The sequence below is a fragment of the Branchiostoma belcheri genome, unplaced genomic scaffold, assembly GCF_001625305.1.
Source record: "Branchiostoma belcheri isolate BF01 breed outbred unplaced genomic scaffold, Haploidv18h27 scaffold14, whole genome shotgun sequence".
Classification (NCBI taxonomy): domain Eukaryota; kingdom Metazoa; phylum Chordata; class Leptocardii; order Amphioxiformes; family Branchiostomatidae; genus Branchiostoma; species Branchiostoma belcheri.
The window spans coordinates 895,487-922,117 of record NW_017802824.1 but is presented as its reverse complement, the minus strand read 5'-3'; the positions used below and the strand labels follow the sequence as shown (position 1 = coordinate 922,117).

The 26,631-nt window shown below is 38.3% G+C and overlaps 2 protein-coding genes across 11 annotated transcripts in view; one reads left to right on the top strand and one right to left on the bottom strand.

Moving 5' to 3' along the window:
- LOC109464671 (unconventional myosin-VI-like) overlaps window positions 1–5,149 on the bottom strand; it is a 54,079-nt gene extending 48,930 nt beyond the window's left edge. The window contains exon 1 of the mRNA XM_019761712.1: window positions 5,028–5,149. The gene's annotated coding sequence lies outside the window, so the exon portion shown is untranslated. The remainder of the gene's footprint in view (window positions 1–5,027) is intronic.
- Window positions 5,150–5,651: 502 nt separating this feature from the next.
- Window positions 5,652–26,631, top strand: part of LOC109464652 (mitogen-activated protein kinase kinase kinase 15-like) — a 42,984-nt gene continuing 22,004 nt past the window's right edge. For 5 of the 10 annotated variants that reach the window (XM_019761666.1, XM_019761665.1, XM_019761668.1 and 2 more), the window contains exons 1-17: window positions 5,652–5,944; window positions 8,296–8,537; window positions 11,765–11,932; window positions 15,130–15,192; window positions 17,582–17,599; window positions 18,548–18,747; window positions 19,160–19,235; window positions 19,689–19,781; window positions 20,677–20,783; window positions 21,404–21,452; window positions 22,528–22,649; window positions 23,024–23,136; window positions 23,987–24,146; window positions 24,608–24,686; window positions 25,155–25,298; window positions 25,886–25,927; window positions 26,127–26,173. In XM_019761666.1, the coding sequence (XP_019617225.1) occupies window positions 5,815–5,944; window positions 8,296–8,537; window positions 11,765–11,932; window positions 15,130–15,192; window positions 17,582–17,599; window positions 18,548–18,747; window positions 19,160–19,235; window positions 19,689–19,781; window positions 20,677–20,783; window positions 21,404–21,452; window positions 22,528–22,649; window positions 23,024–23,136; window positions 23,987–24,146; window positions 24,608–24,686; window positions 25,155–25,298; window positions 25,886–25,927; window positions 26,127–26,173 (1,853 nt within the window). In that variant the 5' untranslated portion in view covers window positions 5,652–5,814. Of the gene's footprint in view, window positions 5,945–6,017; window positions 6,277–8,295; window positions 8,538–11,764; window positions 11,933–15,129; window positions 15,193–17,581; window positions 17,600–18,547; window positions 18,748–19,159; window positions 19,236–19,688; window positions 19,782–20,676; window positions 20,784–21,403; window positions 21,453–22,527; window positions 22,650–23,023; window positions 23,137–23,986; window positions 24,147–24,607; window positions 24,687–25,154; window positions 25,299–25,885; window positions 25,928–26,126; window positions 26,174–26,631 lie in introns of those variants that run through there. The other 5 variants (XM_019761675.1, XM_019761674.1, XM_019761669.1 and 2 more) reach the window with 5 other exon arrangements.

Below are 26,631 nucleotides of genomic sequence, written 5' to 3'. Positions count from 1 at the left end.
CTTTGACCTGGACACTGACCACCTGTTAGGAGGCTTGAACTTTGACCTAGACACTGACCACCTGATAGCAGACTTGAACTTTGACCTGGACACTCTGACCACCTGTTAGGAGGCTTGAACTTTGACCTAGACACTGACCACCTGATAGCAGACTTGATCTTTGACCTGGACACTCTGACCACCTGTTAGGAGAATTGAACTTTGACCTGGACACTCTGACCACCTGCTAGGAGAATTGAACTTTGACCTGGACACTGACATCTGTTAGGAGACATGAATTTTGACCTGGATACTGGCCATCTGTTAGGAGGTTTGAACTTTGACCTGGACACTGACACCTGTTGGGAGACTTGAACTTTGACCTGGACACTGACCACCTGTTGGGAGACTTGAACTTTGACCTGGACACTCTGACCACCTGTTAGGAGACTTCTAACCTGAATTCAAATGTGTCAGCAAATTTTAAGTATCCAAAAATCTCAATTATGAACAGTTGACAGTTTGCAATTGTGTTCAAATACAGAGTACAAATTTTCTTGGGCAAAATTATAGCAGCACCTAAGACTTTTACTACAATCTTTTAGTTCAATATCAAAGATACCTTTTGCATGCAACGACATTTAGATGAGTAAACAAGATGACCTTTGGCTAAATGGCATCTGTGAGAAAAGAAGACATTTTTATTTTCCTCCCCTATTGTAGGCAGTCATATTGTATATGCATGGTACATACACATGCGTCAGTAGACAATTAGTGGTAACGTTACATGTTTCTGGGAATATTTCATGGATACGGTAGCAGAAGGTGGTGGAAACAAATTTCACATATACATAGGTTACACAACGTACACCTGCCATAAAAATAATTATAGACAACTAAGAAAACAGTACATATGCAACATTGGGAGAACTACTGTTACAGTTGTTACCCTGTGTTATTGTGTGCCAGTATTGTGTGATTTTGTATGTATTACATGTTCAGGACCACAAGAATAGCTGACAAAAAATATCAAGCTTATTGTGGATCACAATAAAGTCAATAAGTTTCATCTTTTATCATGTCTTTTCCCTTTTAAATGCACTTGGTTATGTATGTACATGTACCATGTTCTGGTATTATAATGATTGAGTGTACATATTTATTTGCTTCCTATCACATGAGAACATTGGCCATACTTACAGGTATCATCTTACTGATATAAATGAAATCATTCCCACTGTATATGATATACAGTGGGAATGATACGCAAAATGTACGTCAAAACCTATTATTATATTCCCTTTTGCCAAAGCCAATTCAAATACAATACCATGACAGACTAATACTAGTAATAGAGAGAATAATATTTTGAATACTTTATGAAAGTGTTTGAAACATCTGGCACTCACTATTCAACAGTGACTGTCACTGTATTGAGAGACCAGGGGGACTTTTTTTTACCAAGGACCAAACAATAATTTCTTGTTCTATATTACTTGGCCACTGATGCTTGGCTGTAATATCATAAACTACAATTCTTGTCCATTAACAGTTGGCTGCTATCATATATACTATTAATAGTTCTTGGTCATTTCCATTTGGCTGTGATCCAAACCCAATGTGCAATCTTTTCTTCCCAGACCACACCCAAAGGAGGGGTCAAAAGTCACCGTAACGCTCCCACAGTCAGATGATATTGTTATTTACCAGCCCTGTATGTACCTGGGTTCCGCCTGGGTTTTATAAGTAATCCTACCGCAAATAACTTTTCCCATTGTATAACATTCAACATTCTTGCACACAAGATTTTGCCACTGCATGTAAAAACGTAGGACTGAATTAGTGAATACGATTAAACAGTACTCTTATTATACCTATGATAATTGTAATGTTTTAATGAAAAAACTCGAACAACAAACACAATTCAAACAGGACTGTTAAAAGCGATTTTGGAGCAGTAATACTGGATTTTCAAAGTCAATTTTCTGGTCTTATTTAAAATGTAGTACATGTAAGTTGAATCAAATCTATACCATAGCATACTGACTCACAGACAATAATGTGAGACAAAATTGTGATGTCCTTGAGAGAAAATGGTAGCTTGTTTGTTTCAAATCATAGGCTGGTTCTGGCTATTTATTGCTGGTACCACAAAAATAAAGGGACACCTCATATTCAACTTGTTTCATATTCAACTTGTTATTTCAAATTCTTCAAGCATGAAATGATGACTAAAATGTGCTAAGAAATGGTAGTAAATGTCAAGATCAGACAGAATATATTTTTTGCTTTGCTGTTAAGTTGCATTGGATGAACATACTGCGCCTGTGTGAAACCCTGATTTTTCACGCTTTTCGCTGTATGTTTGGTCAACGTTAAATCAGAATTTTGCCCATTACAGACAACATCTTTTTTGACATAACCTTTGGAAACTACAGACGGGATGTTAACCTTACATACGCGAATATGACCTTATATGACTTATGAGACCTTCTGCTGATGTGCTATATATACACAATACATTCTGGGTTTTGTGCAGGTGCAGTACGTTCTGCCTACCATTAGCACATTGGATGCCTTTCGGAATCTGGTAATGTTTGTTATACATAGATTGAGATGGGAGATCTTATTTATCCTTAAGCAGTACATTGTGTACACATGTTATGTTACACCAGAAAGGTATGGCTTGGTTATCAGGGCTCAAAATTCATTTTTGCAAATATGTGCACTGGTGCAAATAAATTGTTTGGGTGCACCATGTAAGATAAAATAAGTAGAATGTTGAATCAATATCTAAACATCTTTAATTTCTAAAGAAAAGTACCACAACAATGATTTTATTATTTTTCTGACAATTACGACACAGGTGTTAAGTAGTGTAAACCTACAAAAATATTTGGGTGCACTGGTGCACCCACAGAAGAAAATTGGGTGCATAGCTCCAAATTTGGATGCACTAATTAAGGTGCACATGCAGGGTCCAACTCATTGAGTCTGAAACTGGTCTGCAAGGATCAGAACTTCTGTCTGCAATGACTGACAGACTGTACGTACAGGAGACAAAACTTCACTAGCTGCACCTCATCAGAGGAAGATTGAAGAAGAAGTCTTAGAAGAAGCAGGGTCCAATATTTCGAGCCCTGGTTACTGAGAAACACTAATCAGCTGCTACATCATTCATGGTGTTTCTGGTTTGGCAGGTATCCTGTCTGACAGACGAGACTGACAGGTTTTATTTCCTGCACGAGAAGACTTCTGTTTTGACAGACAAGAAATTGACACCTGACACCAGTGAGTTCATCAGTGTCATCCGACTTTGTGTTGTTATCTGTGACAATAGCTAAGACCAAGGACATCTATTCTTTAAACACAATAAAGATTACAGTGTCTCTCAGTCACTGACGAAAGCTAGTGGATGCTAGCTGAAACGTCTGACCGTTTCCAAAATCATATCCAGTGGCTTGTATAACTGCTTTTTGGTGCACCTTATATTACCTAGTTTATGTCTAACCTTCATCGACGAATAAAGATCACTGTTTGTATTGCTCAGCTTGTAGAACAATAATCTTTTTGTATCTAGTAATATGGTCAACTGGACCGTTCTAACGTTAATAAGCTTGAAATGTTGTATTCATAGCACGCCGGTAGAACGTAAGTTGCACCTGCGCGAAACCCATACTGTACTGTATTGTGCATAGCACTTAGGCAGAATGTTTCATATAAGGTCGCATTCGTGCATATAAGGTTAACATCCAGTCTGTAGTTTCCAAATGTCATGTCGGAAAAAATGTTGTCTGCAAAAGGCAATTTGAAAATTTTTATGCAACGTTGACCAAAAGTCTAACGAAAAACGTGAAAAATGGGGGGGGGGGGTGCGCGCAGGTGCAGTACGTTCTGCCAACGTGCTTATATTCATATGATTATACTTTTATATCAGGTCCATACTGACATTTACAGACTTTGTCTTAATTGTCTTGCTTTGTTCTGTGTTGTTAGTAGTCGGTATTACACAGGGTTCCCTCCAGGCTAAATCAGACAGGTAACAAAACATTTCACCTGTGCACAAGGTGTGAGCAAGCTGTACAGACCAGACAGGTGTTGTTACAATAGCGGTGATGATCGACTTTTGCAAGAAAGAGATTAGCCCTGCGACTAAACAAGAAAACACCTGGCTCCCGGGAATCAAACCCAGGCTCCCAGCTCGAGAACCCAATGCACCAACTGCTAGGCTAAAAGGTCTGGACCTGTTAGACAGGTCAGTTGGTACGTAGCGCTTGAACCACTGTATACTGTGACAGTCTGGGTGACCATGTAGTGTAGACTGCTTTAATAGTGTGGCAATCTAATATCAGACTGTTACAGAATTTTCTGCAGTCTGTATCTCAATAACAAAGGAATCACTAGATGTGTATATAAGCTCACTCGGAGAGAGCACTCCCTTGTATATTGTCAATATCTAAATTAATTCCTTCGGTCGCCGAACTCACGTCATTTGTGTACACAATACACAATACTTTGACCCAGTCACGAAAAAAAAATGAGATCCGCCCCCCTCCCCCTTTCCTGTCCATTTCTGTACACATTATCAGACAATTCTGGCCATGTTATCAGGCGTTTAAACCTTTGTATAACACGTATTCTGGTTGAATAGACGACCTGAGATGCCGTAATGCCCGAGATCCGGCACCGCAACCCTTCAGACCTAGTGTCGGTCACGAGAGCCCATTCATTTTCAGCCTAGGAATTTCTTCCGTACCCTGGGATCTCTGGTTATGGGGAGGATCTCTGTGCAATGCAGATGAGATCGGCATAGACAGAACTGCCCGTTAGCTAGTCTGCCACGAAAATCTGGTCGGAAACTCGTTGGAAAAGGAATTTTAACAGGCGTGACCCAGTAAAAATGTAAACCTCACACAACCACCTGCTGCCGGTGCACCCCTGTGTAACCAGGAAGTAGGCGCGCCCCGCCCGCTCTGGGACCGCTGGCCGCGCAAGTACCGACTTCTACGTCTCAGACACAATCTTAAAGTATGGCTGAGTACACCTACCTGCCGTCTGCTGCAGAATTGTTGTCTTAATGATCGGAAAACTGCTCAGTGTCGACACAAGTCGTCCAATCTTCCCCGCAGTCGACGTCGGTCGAGCCGGTACCGGGACCGCAGCACCCTGTGTGGATCCCTCCGCTGGGATACAGGTGAGGCAAAAAAGTGCCACCTCGTTTGGTTTTATTTCTAAGATTGTGGTTAAAAGCGCGAAAGAAATATGCTTTGTTAGCTAGAAGCATAAGAAGTGTTCTTTTAATCGTGATTTATACGTTTTCTTCGTTGCCTTTCAAAGTTTCGACCTAATTTGCAACGTCGTATCAAAGATTTCATTGAACAGTACATAAGCGGCCTCTAGCGATAAATTTTGTTTCTGCAGGATTAGCGCATTTTGCCATGTTTTGTCTTTTTAAACGGTTTAAGGGCGTTAAGCAACTTCAATTCGAGAAAAAAGATAAAGAAATTACTTGCTAGAAGGTTTGTACAGAGAAATTTAATCACAAAATTGCGCTATTCGCGCCAAGAATGAATAATACAGCCAATGTATCATTTTCTGCACTAATTATCATTGCTGCTAGTCGGCGCTTTTGATCCATCGACCTCGGACTGTGAAATGGAGAAAATGTGACCTTTGGCGACCTGTTTGGCAAGATCGATCTGGGAACGAGATCGCAAACCCAAGAAAGCTTCGGGCCAGCAGGATCTGATTGCGACGAGTCCAGGCTAGATACTTTGGCCGCTGAATCGTTTTATTTTCGTCCGCTGCCGTGTTTTGACGGGACTGCAGCTCACCATGGCCGAGCTGGACTCGCCTGGTAGCAAGAGGGAGGTCCCGGGAAACACTGAACCGCAGCAGCAACAACAACATGACCGTGAAAAACCGCCGCGGCTTCGTCATCGCAGCAGCTCGCAGAGAGGCCTAGGTGTGTTCATCATGTTTTGTTTATTTCCTCACATCTCCCCCTAATTACTTGCCCTCGTGTCATCACATTCCCCCACAAGTCACCCACGGGAAAGGGATTGCTCTTTTAAAGCCCGTAGCTGCCGTTTTTAGGCACACCCTTCCATAAATGCTAAAGTACCCCCGTTATTCCCGTACTTCAGTATACGGCAGACGACATAATTCTCCACCGAGCTGCGGTTTCTAAGATCAACCGAGGAAATTCACTCCTTTGATCTCGTCACTTCTGTGCCAGAATCTTTACTACAAGTACTGAGATTATTGTCTACCGATCTGTAATATCTACAGGTGCAGGTAGGACATCTGAGTCATTTTAGTGAACAGGTTTTGATTTGTTTGTTTTGCTCAACTTTTGTAGACGTCTGGCCTTGTTTTCTTTGTAAAGAATATCATTGCGCAATTTGTAACGTTTAACTTCAGACAGGTAGCGCTGAGTCATTTCCCATGTCAAGTTTAGAAGTTTCTGCATTGTCAGTTTATGACTAAGAATGACCTAGAATTATTCGATAGTGAATGTTTTTTTGGCACTGCAGCATAACAGTGACAACGTTTTTATTAAATTATTAAATTTAAATACTGTTACGTTAAAGTAAGTTAACAAAGTAAAAAAAAAAACAACAAATGTTTGATTGAATACACACCCAGAAAAATATCATTTTGCTAAAGTCTTTGATATCAAAACAAAAGGGCCAAACAAAAGTCACAAACTTAACTGAATACGAGCTATCGCTGTTTTTGTTTACATCGTATGCAAATTATTTGCATATATTATGCAGATTATTGTTAGGTAATTATAGCCAACTGTTACCCACTTTTTGCCTCAACCACTTGTTTGCTGTAATGTCATGGCGATTACTCGTATTTTGAGAAGCTTAAAAATCAACATCTTGATTTTTAAGCTTCTTGCTTAAAGCTTCAAAGCTTCTTAACTTTGATATGCTAAATACTTAAGTCATAGGGCATCTAACATCTGTGTCCAGTGTGCTTAAAGATATTTTTACTGCAACATACCCTAGGTGTTGAGGTGTGCAGGAGTGCATACCAAAAGTATGTTGCAGTAAAGCACACTGTTTCTCAAGGTGGCGATATTATGGACCCTGGTGATATTATGGACACAGACGTTATATTGTTTTTAGGGTTATTGGTAGGAACAATTTTTCAACCTGGCTTAAAGTTAACCTTCCCCTTGCTATGTAACCCCATAACCAATGTAAATTTGGTGCCAGATGGATTTCTTAGTACTAAGTAGGCCATAGGTTAAACCAGCGTTTGATAGCTTTTCAATGTACTCCAGATGGTATTGCATAATTTCTCTCTTATGTAGATATCATGTTAGCACTTCCATATACACAGTGTTCCCTTTTATATCAGCACAACAACCTACATAGTTTGGTGTAATATTGCTTTGCTTAACACTAACAGCAAATTTCTCATTTGTCAGCAGAATTGTTGCAAATGCAGAGCTCGAAATATCACCTGTACATGCAGATTTGTACAGGTACATTGGAGTTGTGCAGGTGTTTCTAGTGTCTATCAATAAATTGATTATCCTGCACTGGTCTAAAAAAGAGCATTGTGTTACATAACGCACCATATATATGGCCTCTGTCGGTCAATATATTGACCGCAAAGTCTAATCCTAATTTGCATCAGCCCTAATTTAAGCGTTGGCCGTGGCTAAACAGTCCAGACCCATATATTCCAAGAATGACAGTCTCTGTGACATTGTTTGTGAGCTAATTCAGTTTTAAGTTGCAAAGTTCATTTCAATTTGAAATGTGCCAAAAGTTAAGAAAATATTTGGTGTCCCTGAACAAAATCAACATCAATTGGAATGTCTGAATCCTGTGTTTGAATTTTTGAAAGTGACGTCCATGTAACATGTTATATATATCAATCATTTGATGAAACTTGTCTCATCTCTTTCTTGGACACCCTCATGGGTTTTGGCTAGTTATATCATACTGGCCAGATCACCTAGGTATTATTAGCACATAGACAGAAAGTACTGCACCTGCGCAAAACCCAGATTGTATTGTGAATAGCACTTCAGAACGTCTCATATAAGGTCGTATTTGTGCATATAAGGTTAACATCCTGTCTGTAGTTTCCAAATGTTGTGCCAGAAAAGATATAGTCTGCAACAGGCAAAATTCTGATGCAACCTTTATCAAAAATCCAACGAAAACTGAAAAAAAAGGGTTTTGCGCAGTGGTGCAGAATGTTCTACCGACTTGCTCCTGTATTATACATTATCAGGGCCAGGATATGACATTAATGTTGTTAATAACACAGGTAATATTTTCTTTAAAGGTCTTGCTGTTGGTGACAGTATGGGTCGAAGCCTTCGCGTGGTGTGCGTTACGGGCAACGGCAACTCTCCCGCGGTGTGCCTGCAGGCGGTACGGGAGTTAGAACGTGCGTGTGCGTCGCAGGAAACCGCCAGCACCATCCACAGTCTGAACGGAGACGGCGGCGGCCTGGCGTCACCGACCACCGGCGGGATCCACGTGGAGAAAATCTCGTTTGAAAGGCTTGACTTCGGGGAAACTAAGGTGAGAGTGTTGTCACCAGTTATGGACTAAAAACTGTTCAGAAACCACAATTATGTTTCCGAACGAAAAAATATTGTTTTTGCTCCGTTTCCTCCTCCTCTTCTTCTTCTCCAAACCAAAAAGGTCAATGACCTCTGTTACCATGGTAACTAGTGTTGGGTTACATCATGTTGCAATTTTATAGCAGGAGGGATTTAGACTCCTGTCTGACTCTGACCATATACGTGTATGTGAATGCATTTTAGTAAGAATTAACAGAGTGGACCATATATTTTTTCATGGTGATGATAAGTTCTCGGTACAAAAGTGAACCAGCAGAACCATGAACCTGCACTAACCTGTATACATCTGGGATTTCCAGCTGTAAGGTGACAAATGCAGATGATTCATTGTAATTCTGTAACAACAGTAGTTATGAGTTATGCTGAAGTCTGGCAGATTCAACATCAAGTACTCCAGTCATGCAGCTCCAGGGGTACCAAAAGCCTCCCCTGCGGTTGTGTTTGAAGGTGTTATCTGTTGGGATTCCTTTTCCATTAAGGCTGATCACAGAGTTTACTGTTGACACTTTCCAGACACTGTCCTTCTCTAGCAATGTCAGAGATAAGTTTAAGTCATCGTCAGAAGAAATTTCTCACTGTCTTGCTGTAAGGAAAGCAAAATCTGTGGCTTTCGTTGGTTGATACAAGACGGGGTCGCCACGTCTCTGTCAGGGTGATGATGATATGTCCGGGCTAATACAAGATATATATGTCATGAAAATGGTGGTAAATAGGGGTAGGTACCTGTATAGAAAATTCAGGTCCAGGTCCAGATTAGGTTCAGAGGATCAGGTCCAGGTCCGGACCTGAACCTGATTATTGTACAGTTGTAGTACTATATCGTATTTTGGAGTGCGAAACATGAGTACAGGTCACTCACTAGTGTGTTATATATTTTGTTCAAGTTGTAATTTTGTACACTGTATATTGAAGCTGAACACAGTTACAGAAAGAGACAAACATGGATTAAGGCCACACCAATTTAATTTCTTGGTTAACGGATTTTTCTAGAAAAATAATGGAGCGGGCGGGCGAAAAAAAAATATAAATAAAAACAGGCCTAGGCATCCTATTATGGCACAAAATGGTAGGATAGGAGCCATGAAGTCAACACACCAGGCTGATTCAAAATTTAAACAATGAATTTTGAACTTTTAATGATACCACTGCATTGAAAGATGGAATAACTGTAACAAATAGGAAGAAAAAGACTGTTTTCAACTGATCAGGGCAAAATATGAGCATGTTGCAGTTGATTCTGAATTTTTATTTTTATTTGCAAATCAGAAAAAAATGAAGCGGCGAATCCGTTAACCAAGAAATTAAATTGGTGTGGCCTAAGGCCAATCTAGTTTGATTCAGGGTTATTTTCTTTACCTGCCATGGCCAGATTATCTAAAGATGTGTGTACAATCTACAGAAATGTACATCAGGTCCGATGATCCAGTTTTCGCATTTTGGCTTTTTGGACTCTGTTCCCGAATGTCGTTCCAGTTTAAACCGGTCTGGCTGAACCAGTACCCAACAATAAGCTAAACTCTATTCCCCCAGAGGTACTGTATATAATCTTGTTAAGGCTAATCAAGTGATGACAGAGGACGTTATCAGGCATGCCCTGAATGGAGGACAGCCCTTGGTGGAGGGCTTAATGCCAAATTAACTGATTCTATAATTCTATTCCAAACTTAGCACACTAAAGCCGTAAGTAAAGGCCACATCATGTTTGTTCATGATTTTTCAGAAAGGGCAAAAAAACAAGCTTACTAGTAATTAGATATATCGGGTCTGTCCTATCATACAGCCCCGAAGGCTATGATAAGAACCATGAAGTTACTAGCTAGTACGTAGTCCAGGCTGGTGTATGAGTCTAACAATGAACTTTGAACTTAAATCAAATCACTGCATTGATGGATGGAAAAACTGTAACAGTTACGACTAGGAAGACAAGGACTTTTTCAACTGTTGAAGCCAAAACAAGAGCATTTTGGAGATGATTCATAACCTGAACTTCTTTTTACCCTTTGCAAATCAGAAAAAAAAGAAGCTGGTGAATCTGAGTACAAGTGATTAAATTTATGTGGCCTAAGTTCAAGATCTAACATGTTACTAGTACAGATTTTTTGATAATCCATCATAGATAAGTTATAATTAGCTTTTAGATGTTGATGAGATATCTTTGTATCACTTAAGCCAACTTGGAAAAAGTGATTTTTTTTCCACTCTTGATTTATTTTGACGATTGTGTCAAAATAAAAAAAAAATTGGGGCTGACATTGCTACAATCATTGATTCATCGGTTGACATTGCTACAATCATTGAATCATTGGTTTTTATGGTTTAACTTAAGTTCAAGGACTAGTCAGAGTTCTACCATACTCTGTCATGTCCATCAAATAGTTCAAATGCACAGAATATCAAGTGAGATACCTCCTAAGGCACACCCTTAAGTCGTAAGCCTAAAGCCTATTCTGTGCATTAAGTCTAAAATGCTAGTCCCATCATGCATGGACCATGGTAGAGATATACATGTGGTGAATCCACACGTGGTCACGAGAAGGTTTTCTTTGCGTGAAAAAAATTTGCGTAAAAAAGTCCTTTCAATATAATTTGTCAGAAAATATGCAGTACATGTGACCAGGTGTGATATAATTTTCTGTCAGGTTTACTCTCACTAGCTATTAACTGTAAGAGAAATAATGGTTTCTGAATAGTTTTTAGTGTGATAACTTCCCATTCCCACTACTGTAAAATAAACTGGATCGAGCTGAAACAATTTGATATGATATGATACCATATGACATCCAAGCAAAAACATCCAAGTGGGAAAAGGCTCAATGTTACCTGCTCTGTTGCAGGTGTTTGGAAAAAAGTATGATGAGCCCTGGTACTAAAAATGTAGCCTGTAAAAAACAAACAAAACGAATATAAAAAACCCAATAAACAAATACATGTAAACAAATATATGGACCATTCCTCAGACAGGAGTCTAAATCCCTCCTGCTATAAAATTGCAACATGATGTAAGCCAACACTAGTTACCATGGTGACAGACGTCTGGTTCAGGTCATTGATTGACCTTTTTGGTTTGGAGAAGAAGGAGAAGAGGAAACAGAGCAAAAACAATTATATGTTTTCCTTCTGTAAACATAACAAATATGGATCATTCCTCTGTCTTCCCTCCCACAGGAGTTGGATCTGTTCTACACAGCAGAAGTTGCAGTCGTAGACGTGACGCCACAGAACCAGCAGGCCGCGCTGTTCTACCACCTGGGCGTACGGGAAAGCTTCGGCTGTAACGACAACATCGTCCTGTACTACGAGACAGGAGACCCAGAGGTGGCCCAATCCCTGAAGGTCTGTGTGCTACTTAAATAAACAAATAAATAAACAAAACAAAATGTTGACGTAATCATGGTGGCTGCTTGGTAAATGAGGCCTAGGAAAAAATATTGTGTTTCCTGTTTCAGTCTTGAAAAAATTACTGTCAATAGGTAGGGATTATCTTTAAGACTTTGGCAGTCTCTGGTGATCCAACTTATACAATACAGTTTAACAAGGTAAAACTTGCATGAGGACACTTGTATTTTCAATGTCAATGTTGGAAAACTGATTGTACAATGTTTCATCACCCAGATGTCAGATCATGGAGCTAGAAAAGTACATCAGCTCTAAAAAATGTCCCTTGCAGGAGTCCACACACAAAAAAGGCTAGCGTCTGTAGTTTTTTCCAAGGTCGGTCAGGAAACAGGAAACACAAAGTCAACATTTTTTTCCTAGGCCTGAAGGCTTTGCAATTTAATTATGTTGAACTTTAAGGATAAGATACTGCTGGGATAAGCATGTGCATGGAGATGCCTCCAACAGTCAACCAGACTAAGTAAGAGACAGGCGATGATGATGATGATGCACATGTGTGTGTTATAACCTTGAGATGTCCTTGGGTTTTGGCGACTTGCCAATTGTAGGAATCAACGTGATTGGTACATAGAAACTTGGCTAAAATTTTCACACGGTTTGAAGGCACACTGCAGTTCAGTTGGAATAGCCTCTGTCTAGGATATATAAAAACAGGTGGAGCATAACATACATCAGTGCCTCTACATGTACATGAAAAGAGCCATTTGTTGACATAGGTTAGACATCCAGGTAAACAAAATTCAAACACAAATCAAACTCTACTACTGGATAAATTCCAAGGATGACTTCTTGATGTTTCGAGTGACATCCTTCGCTCTTGATCACTAGAAGCATCTAATCTCTGTATTTTTGTCTCCGTACGGTTTGATTTGTATAATTGAAAAGAGCCATTTTACTATCAGAATTGGATGTCTTGTAAACTATATTTTGTTCCCAAACCAATCTAAAACAGCTAGCCTGAGGACATCCCTGGTGCTTTAAACAGTGCATGGTGGGGTGGCATGAACAAGCATGGTGCCTTAAAGCTCAGCGCTCAATTACATGTATAGATGATTGTGTGCATAAGCTTGTATTGTGGTGATAGTGCTATGAGGAACATGTTGGTTTGAGTAGCATGCTAGATTTGCAGTTTTGTGTTCAGTGTTCTGAACAGAACTTCAGTGTGTTGAGTGTTGTATTCATTTTTTTTCAAATATTGTCTGCGCTATTGATTCTATGTTACATTTCATGCTTGGTTAATGATGCTGTAAGTAACAAGCCAATCATAATTGATGCCACAATCTTGCTAGCCAATCACAAGCCACCATTCTGCCAGCTCAGCCAATCACAGCCCCATATTTCCACAGCCAATCACACGCAATGACTTCATTTTCACAGCCAATAACAAGACATTGATCGATTTAATGCTGATTTGCCAATCACAAGCTAATGATACTAGATATTATCTCTCTTAAAGTAACCAGATTAGGTCATAAAATAAAATTGAAAAAATTAATACTAGAAAATTAAAATACTAAAAAATTAGGTCATAAAATAAAATTGAAATAATTAGGCCTAATAAAGATATTCTAACTAATGACGTAATGACTCGTCAACTGTATTTAGTCCTTAAAATGTTTTGCTCCTAAAATGATCTGTAAACAATTACAAGATAACCAGAAAATTGGAAATATTCAAGTCAAATTAAATTGTGGTATTTGAATGTTGTGAAATTGCCTGAAAGACAATTTTCCCTTTATGTATTCTAATAAAGTTCTTGGTCTTATTTTGGTTAGATGCTACATTGTAGGCATGACTTATCCTCAGTTCTATGCTTACAAAGATTTGCATAATATTTCAGTGTTATTTGTTAATGTCAAGTTCCCGGAAATCGTGATATGTCAAGGTGAAAACAGTCAATGGATAAGTTCAACCGAATCTTCACGGACTACGTAACAAATATCGTAAAGCCCACAAAATGTCTGAAAAGGTGAACATAAAGTCAATAGAGGTTCAGCCTCTACCAGAGGCTCAACAAGAAAAGTTTATATGAAAACCTGACAAATGTTTAGAGTCCACTATAATAATGCTAGGTTAAGACCTGATTTACACTGTGGTAAAAGCCTGACGTACAAAATGGCGTGCGCATGCAAGCGTATATGTCCATTTCTTTTCCACGCACCGATATACATGTATGCTCGGCAAAGAGAATTAGAAACACAAAGAAGCAAATTAAAGGAAAAGGGAAAGCAGATGAAACACAGAGAATACACAATCATGTACAGTGGTCGAAATACCTTTTTTTCAGTGCTCTGCAATATTGCAGAAGAGTCAAAATTTTGTTCTGCAATAATAAATTATTTGAAAATACTTTCTGCAAATACACAAGCCTCCATACTACAACCTTCAGAATCTCAAACTATTTTTTTACATCATATATAGCTTTGTAAATCTGTAGCATTACTGGAAATTTTTTAAGTTTAATCTATCACTCTTTTTTATTTCAGACTTTATAGATCCTTCTCCACAGAAAGTTCTAGTTTGCTAAATTGAAAAGTATTGAATCTGGAGCCTTTTTTTCCTTTTTCTGCAAAATTGCGGATTGTATAAATTTTTCTTCTGCAATCTTGAAAATCTATCTGCAGATTGCAGACTGCAGACAGGTATTTCGAACACTGATGTACATAAGCAAGCCAAAACAGTGCGGATACAAGCGTGGGAAAGAATATTGACCCCTAACCTCCTGCAATTGTACGCCAACTCTTGATGTAACATACATCAACAGCATCGGGTCTATTAAGCTCCTTATGATCAACGAAGGTTGTACATTCAAAGGTCCATTATAGTAGTGCTGGCAAAAATCTGCTTCATGCAGATAAAAATTCAGCTTTATACCTGTGTGATCAGCTTTTGTGTTGTTGGCATGTTTAATATGCTGCTTACAACTAACAAATCACCAGTTCCCTACATGTGTGCATGTGTGCACCATCAATAATAATAGCACCGACTGCAAACCCAAATGGTTCCCGCTTGCACGCATATTGTTGCTATAGCCAAAATTTCCAACAATAAAAAAACAAGTTGAACGTGATCATGGTTTCCAAATATTATTGTCAGTTGTGAATGCCATTGTGTTCACCCCATTCCTCACGTAGTGCATGCAAAGTTGGAATGTATTCCGGCGACACAGTCTGAGAAGCCCGGAGGAGGTCGACGTGGTAAGCGCCACTTTTTGCGTACCGTAAATCACTCTACGTTCTCGGTAGCAAAATTTCGCGGTCTAAGAAAAAGTGGACATGTTCGCAGAATTATATGTTCGCCGTGGTGGCAGGTTCAGAAGAAAGAAAGTCGGCAAATTATTTGTTTGCGGTAACGATGAATTTGTGGTGACTGCGAATTTTAAAAAGTGCCGCGAATATAGAGTGATTTACAGTACCTTCGCTTTCCGTGTTTGGTGGAGGGCAAGTATTTTTACACACACGCTCCCTCCTGTGTTGGAGAGGGCCCTTGAAATATCAGGCCGGTGTCAACACAAATGGACAGGCATGTCAGTTATGCTTGTTTACTAATTTGTGTCTCCCCTGGGGTTTTAACAGCAGAGCCACCTACATCTACTGTATGGGACGCTGTGCTTTTTTCCAGATCTAGAATTTTGATGATATTTGATCCCAGTTCTTAATTCAATTTAACAGGTCTGTTGTGCAGTGTGTAAGATTATCCATTTTTAAGTTGACTTTTTCTTTGTACCAGAAATGTGTAGGTTTAACATGTACATTCAGTTTGTATTATTATTAATTATAGGGTCTCTTTATTTTGATGCATTTTGTATTAAGGACGCAATTCGGCCTTACCAGGCCTTTCTCAATAAATAAACAATAAACAAACAATAAGTTTGCAACAAATAATAAGTGGCGACAAGTGCAGGGAGGGGGAGTGCGAAAGATTAATGATTCGTGAAAATTTCACAGTACGGAAGTGACTTTGTACATGTAAACATCGACCTTTAAACAAATGTGAAAAACATTAGGAATTACTGTTACATAAATTTCTTAGTTTCTGTTGATTCATCTCAGTAACAAAGAGCTTAAAACGGCCAAAATGTGCCTAAAGAATTAGTCATGATCATCCAGCTACTAGTAGACTAGTGATTCAGAACTTGTGACAAATACATTGTTCTGTATATGCAACATTACATCATGTGGCCCTGAGTCAAACTAGGTCGTAAATTGAGTTTTTTTATAGCATGCATGTATTACTATTTATAGTGAACGTCGATTTAGACATCCTGGTATTACCCACAACAAATTATTACTGACAAGCAACTTCAAAACGTATTGCTTGAGAAACGATTTCTTTAGTATGTTAAAATAGGGAACTTTGAGACTGAATTATTTTGTAGGATAACTTTAAACTAAAGGTGAATGGCCTTATAGGAATTTTCTACCCTGAGGCAAGTGGGGGGTACTGAATAAGTGGGTCAGGGTCTGTTTTTAGATGAAGTATGATAATAACAACATTATAGAGCACCTTTTGTGTACTATGTAGGATCTTTAATGCAAGGGTCCAGAAATTATAAAAATGTTAGTGCATGATAACTGCAGAATGTAATGTGTACATTATTTATGAAACCAAATTCTATATATAACTACATAGTATTATAATTGCTGATGATTGTATAATTATACAGAATCATGGAAAAATCCAAGTGGTAGATGCTGTCTAAAGTACCTTTTTAAAAGTTTTAAAATAAATTACATAATAATGAACAGCATTGTGTTGCCTTAAGTGAACATAATATTTAATAATATTTGGGTAGTAAAATGATTTAAGCATTAAGAAAATAAGCTCTAAGAACAAAGCTTTCAGAGGAATAAAATTTGAATAGCGTTAAATTTTCTAAGAGACCAATCAACAATGCTGTGGAAATTGAGATCTGGCACATATTTTTCAGAATCACATCGCAAAATAATTTTTACTTTCAAATTATGAAAATGATTCAAAATCTGGGTGTTTCTCAAAGCTAACACTTTTCAAAACCCACAAGAGCTGGACTACAGTGATGGTCCTAGACAGGGTTAGGCTACACCAATTTAATTTCTTGGTTAATGGATTTTTCTAGAAAAAAAATTTAGTGGGTGGGCGAAAAAAAATAAAAATAAAACAGGCCTAGGCATCCTATTATGGCCCAAAATGGTACGCTAGGAGCCATGAAGTCAACACACCAGGCTGGTTCAAAATTTAAACAATGAATTTTGAACTTTTAATGATACCACTGCATTGAAAGATGGAATAACTGTAACAACTAGGATGAAAAGGACTGTTTTCAACTGTTCAGGGCAAAATATGAGCATTTTGCAGTTGATTCTGAATTTTTATTTTTATTTGCAAATCAGAAAAAAATGAAGCGGCGAATCCGTTAACCAAGAAATTAAATTGGTGTGGCCTTAGAGTGCATGTACAATGTATATACAGCTCAAAATACAACACCACATGGCTTCCTTTTTGGTTGCTGATTGTTTGCATGAAGCAAGACTGTTATGCATGAAGAAAACAGATATGCTTGAAATAATAACTTAAAGTCTTCATTTTGTCCACGGCTGTTCACAGGTGGATAGCTGTTTTGGGGTTAGTTACAACTTTACCTTGATTTAGAAAACAATGATTTAATGGCAAAGTTTCTTTGAGTAGTTGCCATAATTTTACACATCAGTACAATGTACTATCATAATGTTTAACTAGTCTTGATACACCAAAGTCATGTACAATGCTATTTGCATGTACAATGTGGGTGAGCTGTTACACAATATCAGTTTACTGCATAAAATAATCATAAATAAGCAGAATTTTTGTATAACCTCAATGTTGGTATTTGTTCTTGACATATTTTTATTTTGTACACAAAAATGTACATGTATGATGGTGTCTTTTATTGTACACAATGTATGTGCCATTTTTATGAACATTTATTAATAAGCATTTTGCATACATGTAAAGAGGTGTTTTCAAGCAGCTTAAGAACTTTTGGTGGCTTTTTGCAGAAAAACATCGGGCTTATATTTTGCTGCTTAATATTTTGATTTTTTTTAGTTAATATAATAAGATAATAAAGAGTATTGGTACCCTGTGTAAGTAAATAATTGAAAATAATGACTATCTGTTTAGTGAGAAATGATCAGATTCTGTTGAGCAGACTCCAACACAAAAAATTTGATTCACTGGAATTTTCGACTGAATATCTCAGTCTTTAAGTTATCTGCCCATAGACTGGACACGTGATATTTCCTCACTTGTGTCATCAGCAAAGGGCAGACCAACCTTCTCTCAATAGAGTGCAGTACCGACTTCCAACTACATTGTAACTTTTGACCCAGTACAGACGTCATGTGCAGAAAAATCAGGTTTACAGCACTTGGGTCAGAATCTGATACATTCTTACAGTGATGAAGACTGAGAGATTCCGTTGAAAATTTTGGTAAGTCAAATTTTTTAGTTAGAGAACAGTTTGTAACTATGATACAACATGTACCATTTTGTTGTTTCCGTTGTGTAACTTGTTGCCACTGCCCCACCCAGGCGTCATGTTCGTACTACACCTTCATCCCGTACATGACTAACGAGCGCGGGCGCTGCTACGTGTCAGAGCCCGTGGTCCTGCTGCGTGCCGGCGGGAACGTGGACACGTCGAGCCAGGCGGCGGCGTCAGGACAGGGCGTGTGTGTGTTCCTCAGTACTGTCCTCAAGAGAGAACTCAAGGAGCTGGCCAGGAAAAAGAGGTGGGCTGTGATCACTCCCAGTGTTAACTCCAGCCAGCCTGACATTGTTCTTCGGCCACATCTCAATTTTGTTTAACATAGTTGTTAACATCATGCATGTTGAGCACCGAAGGTGGAGGCATAAGGCGACAATCTTAGGGGGGTCCAGGTGCATGTTCCCCTGGGAAAATCATGAAATCTTGAGCTTCTGAAACACAATTTCCTGTGATAAATAATTCATCATCCATCTATTTTCATACATGTACAATGTAGTTCCATACTGCTGGTCAAATGGTAGATTAGCAACTTAGCAAATATTATACATTTTTTTATGATTATAAGAGCATTTGTGAGAGTAACAAAATTTAATGTCTAGGTGATTAAGACCTTCAATAATCATTGATCTGATTCAGATTCCGTCCTTTTTATACAGAACACAAGCCAAGGACCTTCTCTTAAATCAGCTGAGGAAGGCTCGGTCCAAGCACCAGGGTCAAGCCTTGGCAAAGGTGAGTAAGAAAGACTAATAATAACAGTAACTGTCTACACCTAAAATCAGTAGCATAGCAGTATAGCTAAATTGGGATAGATACTATCATGTGCTTTGCAGGTTACTGTACTTCCATTTGTATTATGAGCTGGTAAAAAGGAAGGGAAGCTATTTTGTTCTACAACGTATAGTCAACATAATCTTAACAGTCACTCAAAAGACTGGGAGGCACCAGTAACAGATATGAGGGCCTTATTATTAACTGTCTGCGGGGCAGTCTAATGGAATGAAAAGTATGATATAAAAGACAACAAAGCCCAAGATTATTGAAAAAAGTACTAAGTGTATCATTTATAAATTGCTGATTTTTGTTAATCAAAACAGTCCAGCTGGGCCCTGGATTGGAAATGTAGCATTAGGTAGGTTGAAAGCTTTTGTCTAAAAGATCCTGTTGACCCTTGGTGTTCTCCAGGAGCTGGCCACACTCCGTGTCCGTCTGGATGACCCCACACTTCTGTCAGGTGACATCGTCCACAACTTCCTACTGTCTTACAGAGAGTGTCAGGTAAGGCAGGAGGGAATATTGCAAATTCATTTAAAACTTTGTGATGGTGTTCTAGCCAGCCTGAATTTTTTTTCTGTCATGATCTTAATTTTTCTTGACCTAACATCCTTTATTGTGGAGTGAATGGCATGACAATCCAAGGGGAGTCTGGGTGCATGCTCCCCATGGAAGATTTTTAAATCTTCACCCTCTAATGCTATTTCCTGCAAACAGCCTACAGTTTATTTCCGGACTTCCAGTTTAATTCCGGACAACCTCCCATATGTCAGCAACCTTAAACCCAGTTGGGCTAATAGGGGGTCGCGAATAGCTGCTACATATTTCTTACCTATGGTTTGCGATATTAGCCCATCTGTGTTTAAGGTTGCTGTTTGCATTTTTAGGGTCAAATTTTGCTGGTAGATGAAGCATAGTTTCATGACATCTCTTTCTATATCTTTATATGGCGATTTTTGTTCATCAAAGATGGCAGATTGGGACAAATTATTTTGTCCATCATGAGTGGCAAAATTCTGTCAAATGATGGAATTTCAAAAGTATTGTGTGGACATTTCATAGTAAGAGTATGTGTGAGTGTTGAGCGTGTGGCTTATGTGTGTGTGCATGGGGGGGGGGGCATTCACAAAGTTTTAAGTTTGCTATGAAGGAAGAGGAAGGGATATACATGTATGTACGTCACATGTCACACATGTCAAATAACATTCTTTTGATTAAACTATTAGTACTGAAGATGCATGTAGCATTACATGACTTGTCTGAATGCAAACTAAAGCCTGAATACAATTATCTAAAGACTGACTCTCCTGATTTTATCTTTTAATTTATGTATGTTTAGTTATTTGTTATACATTTGCATGTAAATAAAAATTCTATGACTTTCATTTTTCTCATGTAGGACTACAATGCCATGGTGAAGTTATATGAAGACTTACAGGCCATCCCTTACCTGAACATCACAGACTGTCCCTCCATACAGCACCTCTATGCCTTTGCCTTGAACAGGTCAGTGTGTCTTGGTGCTTCTATAGAATAAGTAGTACTCAAGCAGTTAGGCTTGTATGTCCTGGATGTCTATGATCATTGTTTCTAAATGATTTGTCGCAAGATATTGTTTTAGACATAATACAATTTTTTTGAAACTGTTAACGCACGAAATGAGTTGCCTAGTCAAACCACTACAGTAACTATACTACTTCTAACTCCATCTTACTATGTAACAATTTCTTCACTTACAGTTGTTGAAAGAAAAAGCTTTCTTACCCAAAACCCATAAATTTTGGAAAATGTGGGACATTACTTCTTCCATGGCTTACAAAGTAGAAGTCAAAACCTTCAGGCATAGTTCCAGACAATTACTATTGAATGTGTAGATTTTATTTTGTACCCTGTTTCACTGTTCTTTTATCCACGTTATTTGCAGTTAAGCCATAGGTCAGGAAACTGCAATAAACTTTATCAGTTGCTAGATTAAGCTGTTAGCATGTTGTAGTCCATAAAAGTTTTTAAATTAGTAAATTTAGTAACTGTACATCAACATTCAAAACAATTTTTATATACAGTGCATGTCAACAATTCCTTGTGAGTTTTAATTGAATGTTTGTATTGGGTCCTTTTTTTACCAGGAGAAACAGGCCAGGTGACAGGGAGAAGGCACTTGACATCATCACACAGGTGCTCCATTGTTTCTATTTCATATACACAGTAACACCTTCTTTCATAAATATTTGATTCATACTAAAAACATTATACACACTCATCAATATCTCATGCACCGCAATGTTAAATCATCATGTATACAATAATCCTCATTACCTCAGACTGTTCATTCATTATTTAGCAACTTGATTGTCAATACTAATGCTAGACCTATAACTGTTACAGAATGATGTAGTATTTTCATTTTCCCTATTCTTACCACTTGCTTTACATTCACATACATGTATGCATCCCTTTTTCTTTGCTTTTTCCCCTTCTGTCCTTCCTCTCTCCACCTCCAGAGCTTGCTTGCTCTGGTAAAACACAAAACAAACATCAGGACAAGGAAGGTGACAACTGAACAGTTGAAGGAGGTTGAACACCATTCTTGCTTCTTCTTCTTCTTCTTTGAAGAATGCAGATAGCTGATTGACAGAAGTAGACTAGAGGGTCTGCATGCCAAGTTTCCTCACTGGCTAATTTGGCATTTTAACTTTCCATCGTTTTGTCACAAAGAACACAAAGAAACTTAGAAAGAACTGTAGTTGTACTGAATATTGATACCGGGGTACAAAAGGGTTATGAATATGATTTTATGGACCATATGGATGACATCATAATATTTTATTAATTTTCATCTGTTTCCAAAAAAGTTTTCAATCATACTGTAAATCGTACAAAACAGTACTGTTGCAAAATGAGCAAATATATACCGTAAGTTGAAAAAAAAGTATTTGAAAACGATATCAATATCATAGAATGCTAAAATCAAGCGAAAAAGACGAAAATGTAAAGAAATGAATTTGAAGAGTAAATAATTCGACATACCATACTCTGTGTCATTTGTTCAACTTTCATGACCACGTAGATTTCATAATAAAAGCAACTTTTTTTTTGCAAAACTTTTTTGGTAATCGCACGCTCGCATCAGTTTTGGGGTTCCCAGAGGATGTCATCCATAATAATATTAATTAGATTAACATTGCCTAATCATGTGATCTTATTCCTCTGCTGACTCTACTTCGTGACTGTTGTATCTTTTCCTGACTAGGCCATAGACAAGTCAGACGTGCCTGCCCCTGATCTGTTGTGCATGTGTGGACGGATCTACAAGGACCTGTTCCTAGAGTCAGAGTGTACCAACCTGGAGGCCAGAGAAAATGCCATTCACTGGTAAGTATTTCTGAAGTATTTCTCGAATTACATTTTGCACCCTTTTAAGTTCTCCTGACACCAAAATATGACGTACCTTATCTGATTGTAGTTATCCAGTATTACCTGGCTAACAGACACGTTAATAATAAATACTCACGATTCTTCTGTTACATTCTAAATGTCAATACTCTGCCTCAGAAAAGTCAGCACAAACCAGTACCGGCAGACTTTTGCATTTGCATGTTTTATTTTTGCTTAGTTTTCTGTATTTTTTCTGGAGCTGACGTAACCCCGTTTGTATTATTTGATATACATTATCAGGTTGTCTAAATGTATATTACATAAGATGCTGTACAGTTGTTTTCTTTAAATCTTTGTACATGTACATGTAGGTATAGGAAAGGTTTTGAGGTGCAGCCCAATACCTATGCTGGCATCAACCTGGCCACTCTACTGGTGGTGTCTGGTCAGGACTTCAACAAGTCTCCAGAGCTGCAGCGAGTTGGTGAGTTTAACTATGTCTTGTTAAGGGCTGACATCACTATTGGAGGGTCCCAAAATGGGAACACGGTTGTAGTACCTAGTTCATATCTTTGGGCTAGAACGAACAGGTAGGGTGTAAACTTTACTAATCTGGTCAATTTTATTTCATCAGTTTAGTGGGCATAATGAGAGACCTGAGTTATATATGAGGTCTTGCCTGCTCTGAACAGATGGATTCATGTCAAAAATTAGGTCAAAAGTATATAAGTGTTTGTATACTGTTGTCAGCCGTTGTCAGAGTTTGATCTGGTCAAGCTTGGGAGTTAGACCTTTGTGGCTCTCTGATGCAGAAGAATTTTTGAGATTGAAGTACTTTCACGAAGACTTGTTTCAGTGTATTTTTAACATAGAATTCTATGTCCAAACGTAATGGTACTGTCTGACCTGAAATACACCGGTGTCACATCAACACACTTACAGATATGCTACTCGGAACACCTTCAAACTAGACAAACAAAAAACAAACAGCACTAAAAAAGCCTTCACATACAGACTGAGCTACTGCAGCATGGAACTCTCTACCACATGGGCTGCAAACAGTGGCATCACATGAGAAGTTCAAACAAGGCCTACTAAAGCACATGAGGGACATGAATATGTAAAGCACATATGATGTTACACATTTGTTCTCTTTTAAATTCCAATGTAATGTAAATGTATATGTAATTGTACGTGATGTATTGTTATGTCTTACATGTATGTACCCTCTCCTGGAAGAATAGCTGCCACCCTTGGTTGGGCAGCTTAAGGAGAGTATTTCCTCAATAAACCTCAATAAACCTCAACACCTGTCTCCCCTTATTCTCTTTAAGGTGTGATCCTGAACAACCTGGTAGGGAGGAAGGGCAGTCTCCCATCCCTGGAGGACTACTGGGACGTGGCCACGTTCTTTGAGATCAGTGCCCTGGCACAGGACTACAGCAAGGCTATCCAGGCAGCCGAACAGATGTACAAACTCAAACCACCCACATGGTCAGGGCCCTGCAATGATCATTTTTCACATTTTTGCCCAGTTTCTTCTTCTTCTTCTTCTCCAAACAAGTAAAGTCAATGACCATGACCAGACGTCTGTCACCATGGTAACTTGTGCTGTAGCAGACACCCTGTAGTGTTGGGTTACATTAATGTAGCAGAACAGAGTTGCAGGGCTGGTTACCATACATATGTCTTGAGTGTTTCTGACTTTGAGTAAGAAACAGTGCTGCAGTAGTTTGTTGAGCTAGACCAGGTGAAGGTAAACATTGTTTGTTTGTTTATTTATTTATCCAGGAGAACACATGTCGCATACACATACAAGACAGGTCTAGGTGTAGGTCTAGCTTGATGTGGCAGAAACCAAGTCAGAAATATACATCATAGAAACACTGTTGAGGCTACAAATTTTGGTTAATCATCAATGTTGATGGCCAGCATTTTTTTTCTTATTTTTCTAGGTACCTGAAATCTACACTTGCCAACATCAAACTTCAAGACAGATTCAGGAAAGACAAGAAAATGTCCAGAGAAAGAACAGTGAGGAAGATACATTATCTTTGTATTGTTACATTTAGGACAGTGTGCCATGTATGTAACTGGCTGATGAGAATTATATTATTTTCATTTCAAAAAAGTGTATCAAATAGGTGGTTACCGTATCTTTCTGTTGTATGTATTGAAAGGTGACAGTACATGTATGAAAAAGGAAGAATATGGCAAATATCCTTTTGATAACTGGTGCTGTAGCAGACACCCTGTGAATTACATAATGTAGCAAGTTGCAGGCCAGAGCTGGAGGGGCTGGTCACCATATACATTGTAACAGTATATAATGTGTTTGAATAAGAATAAACAGAGGAGCTGTAGTTTGTGAGGCTTGATGGTTCCCTTTTCAAATGTTACCTTAAGTTTCTAGTTTTTATTCCTTGTTTTTTTTTCTGAACCCACAGGGCTGCTGGCAACATTGTAGATATATTCAACCTTTTGTTTGCTATCTTGTTCCAGTTGTTTGAGTTTTGGGTAGAAGTGTTTGTGGAGGCAACAAAAGAAGAGGAGTCCAACGATGTTCGCTTCCCAGTCCTACTGTTGGAACCGACCAAGCTCTTCATGCCCTCATACGTTACAGTCAACACAGACAGCTCAGAAAAGGTCAGAATAAATATTTTGTAATGTCTGAAATATCTTCTTTGCACATGAATGTAAGGATCAAATTAAATATAATATGTTAAACTTAGTGATATTGTTTTAAGTTCAAATGAAGAATGATGTATTATCAGCATACAATGCACATGTAATGCATAATCTAGTATCTTTCTTCAAACATTTAATTTGTAATGTTAGAAATCTCTGATATTTGTGGGTTCTGTGGCATCAGACTATATATAAATCGAAGTATCAAATTAAATATATTAAACTTAGTATTATTGTCTTAAGTTGAAAAAGATAATGTACATGTGTCGTGAATGCAATGTATATTGCAATGTGCAATATACACATGCACTCACGACACGTACATTTTTTGTACATGTACAAGTCATGTATTTTTGTACATTATCCAGTATACATACATGATTATACAATGTATCTGTACACATGGTTTCTTTTTGGAAGCAAATTTTGAAGTGTTAAGCAAATTTTGAAGGGTGTTCTCTCTTTTTTGTTTAATAGGTAATATTTTTGAGAGTGTACCCCCTGTATACATAATGTTTTAAGTCTTGTAATTTATGCCCTTCCAGTCTGTTCATCTGTGGCATGTGGCCCCGCCTCCTGACAGCAAGGTACATGTATGGGGTCTTTAGGCTTGTCATCTTTAATTAGTATTTCCAAATCAATTTCATTTGCACAATGTCATATACATGTAGATGTAACGATAAATGTGTGTTACATCCTTTTGGCTTGTGTATTTCGTACATGTACGGTGACTTGAAAGTTTATTGTGTGAGTTATTTAACTGCATCTTTCCTTTTACACACACAGGAGCTTCATGACTGGAAATTTAGTGCAGCCAGCATCAAAAGTATTAGGTAAGGCTTAAAAACACTGTGGCTGATATACATGACAATCATGCATCGTATGAATAAACTTTTTAAATACATTTCTACATGGTGAGCAGCTGTTTAATATTCAATTACTTGTAATACGAGGGGTGATCCAAAAGTTCTCGGCCTCACCTAGAAAATAAAGGTCAAACTCCAGTTCTTTGGTATAACTGTATACTATGACGTCTTACATCTTTGCCCACAAAAATGCAAATTTTTACATTCATTAATTAGCACGTGACGCCTTGTGAAAATGGGGTAGGTGAGAGCAAATCACAAAATGGCCGCACCAGAAGCGTGTACTGTGATCAAGTGTATCGATAAAAAGCTATGCCTCCTAGGGAAATCCATAAAGACATGATCAAGTCACTTGGTGATGACTCCACTTCTTATTTAACCACAAAGAACTGGGTTGCTAGCTCTTAGCGCGTCAAGTAGAGCAC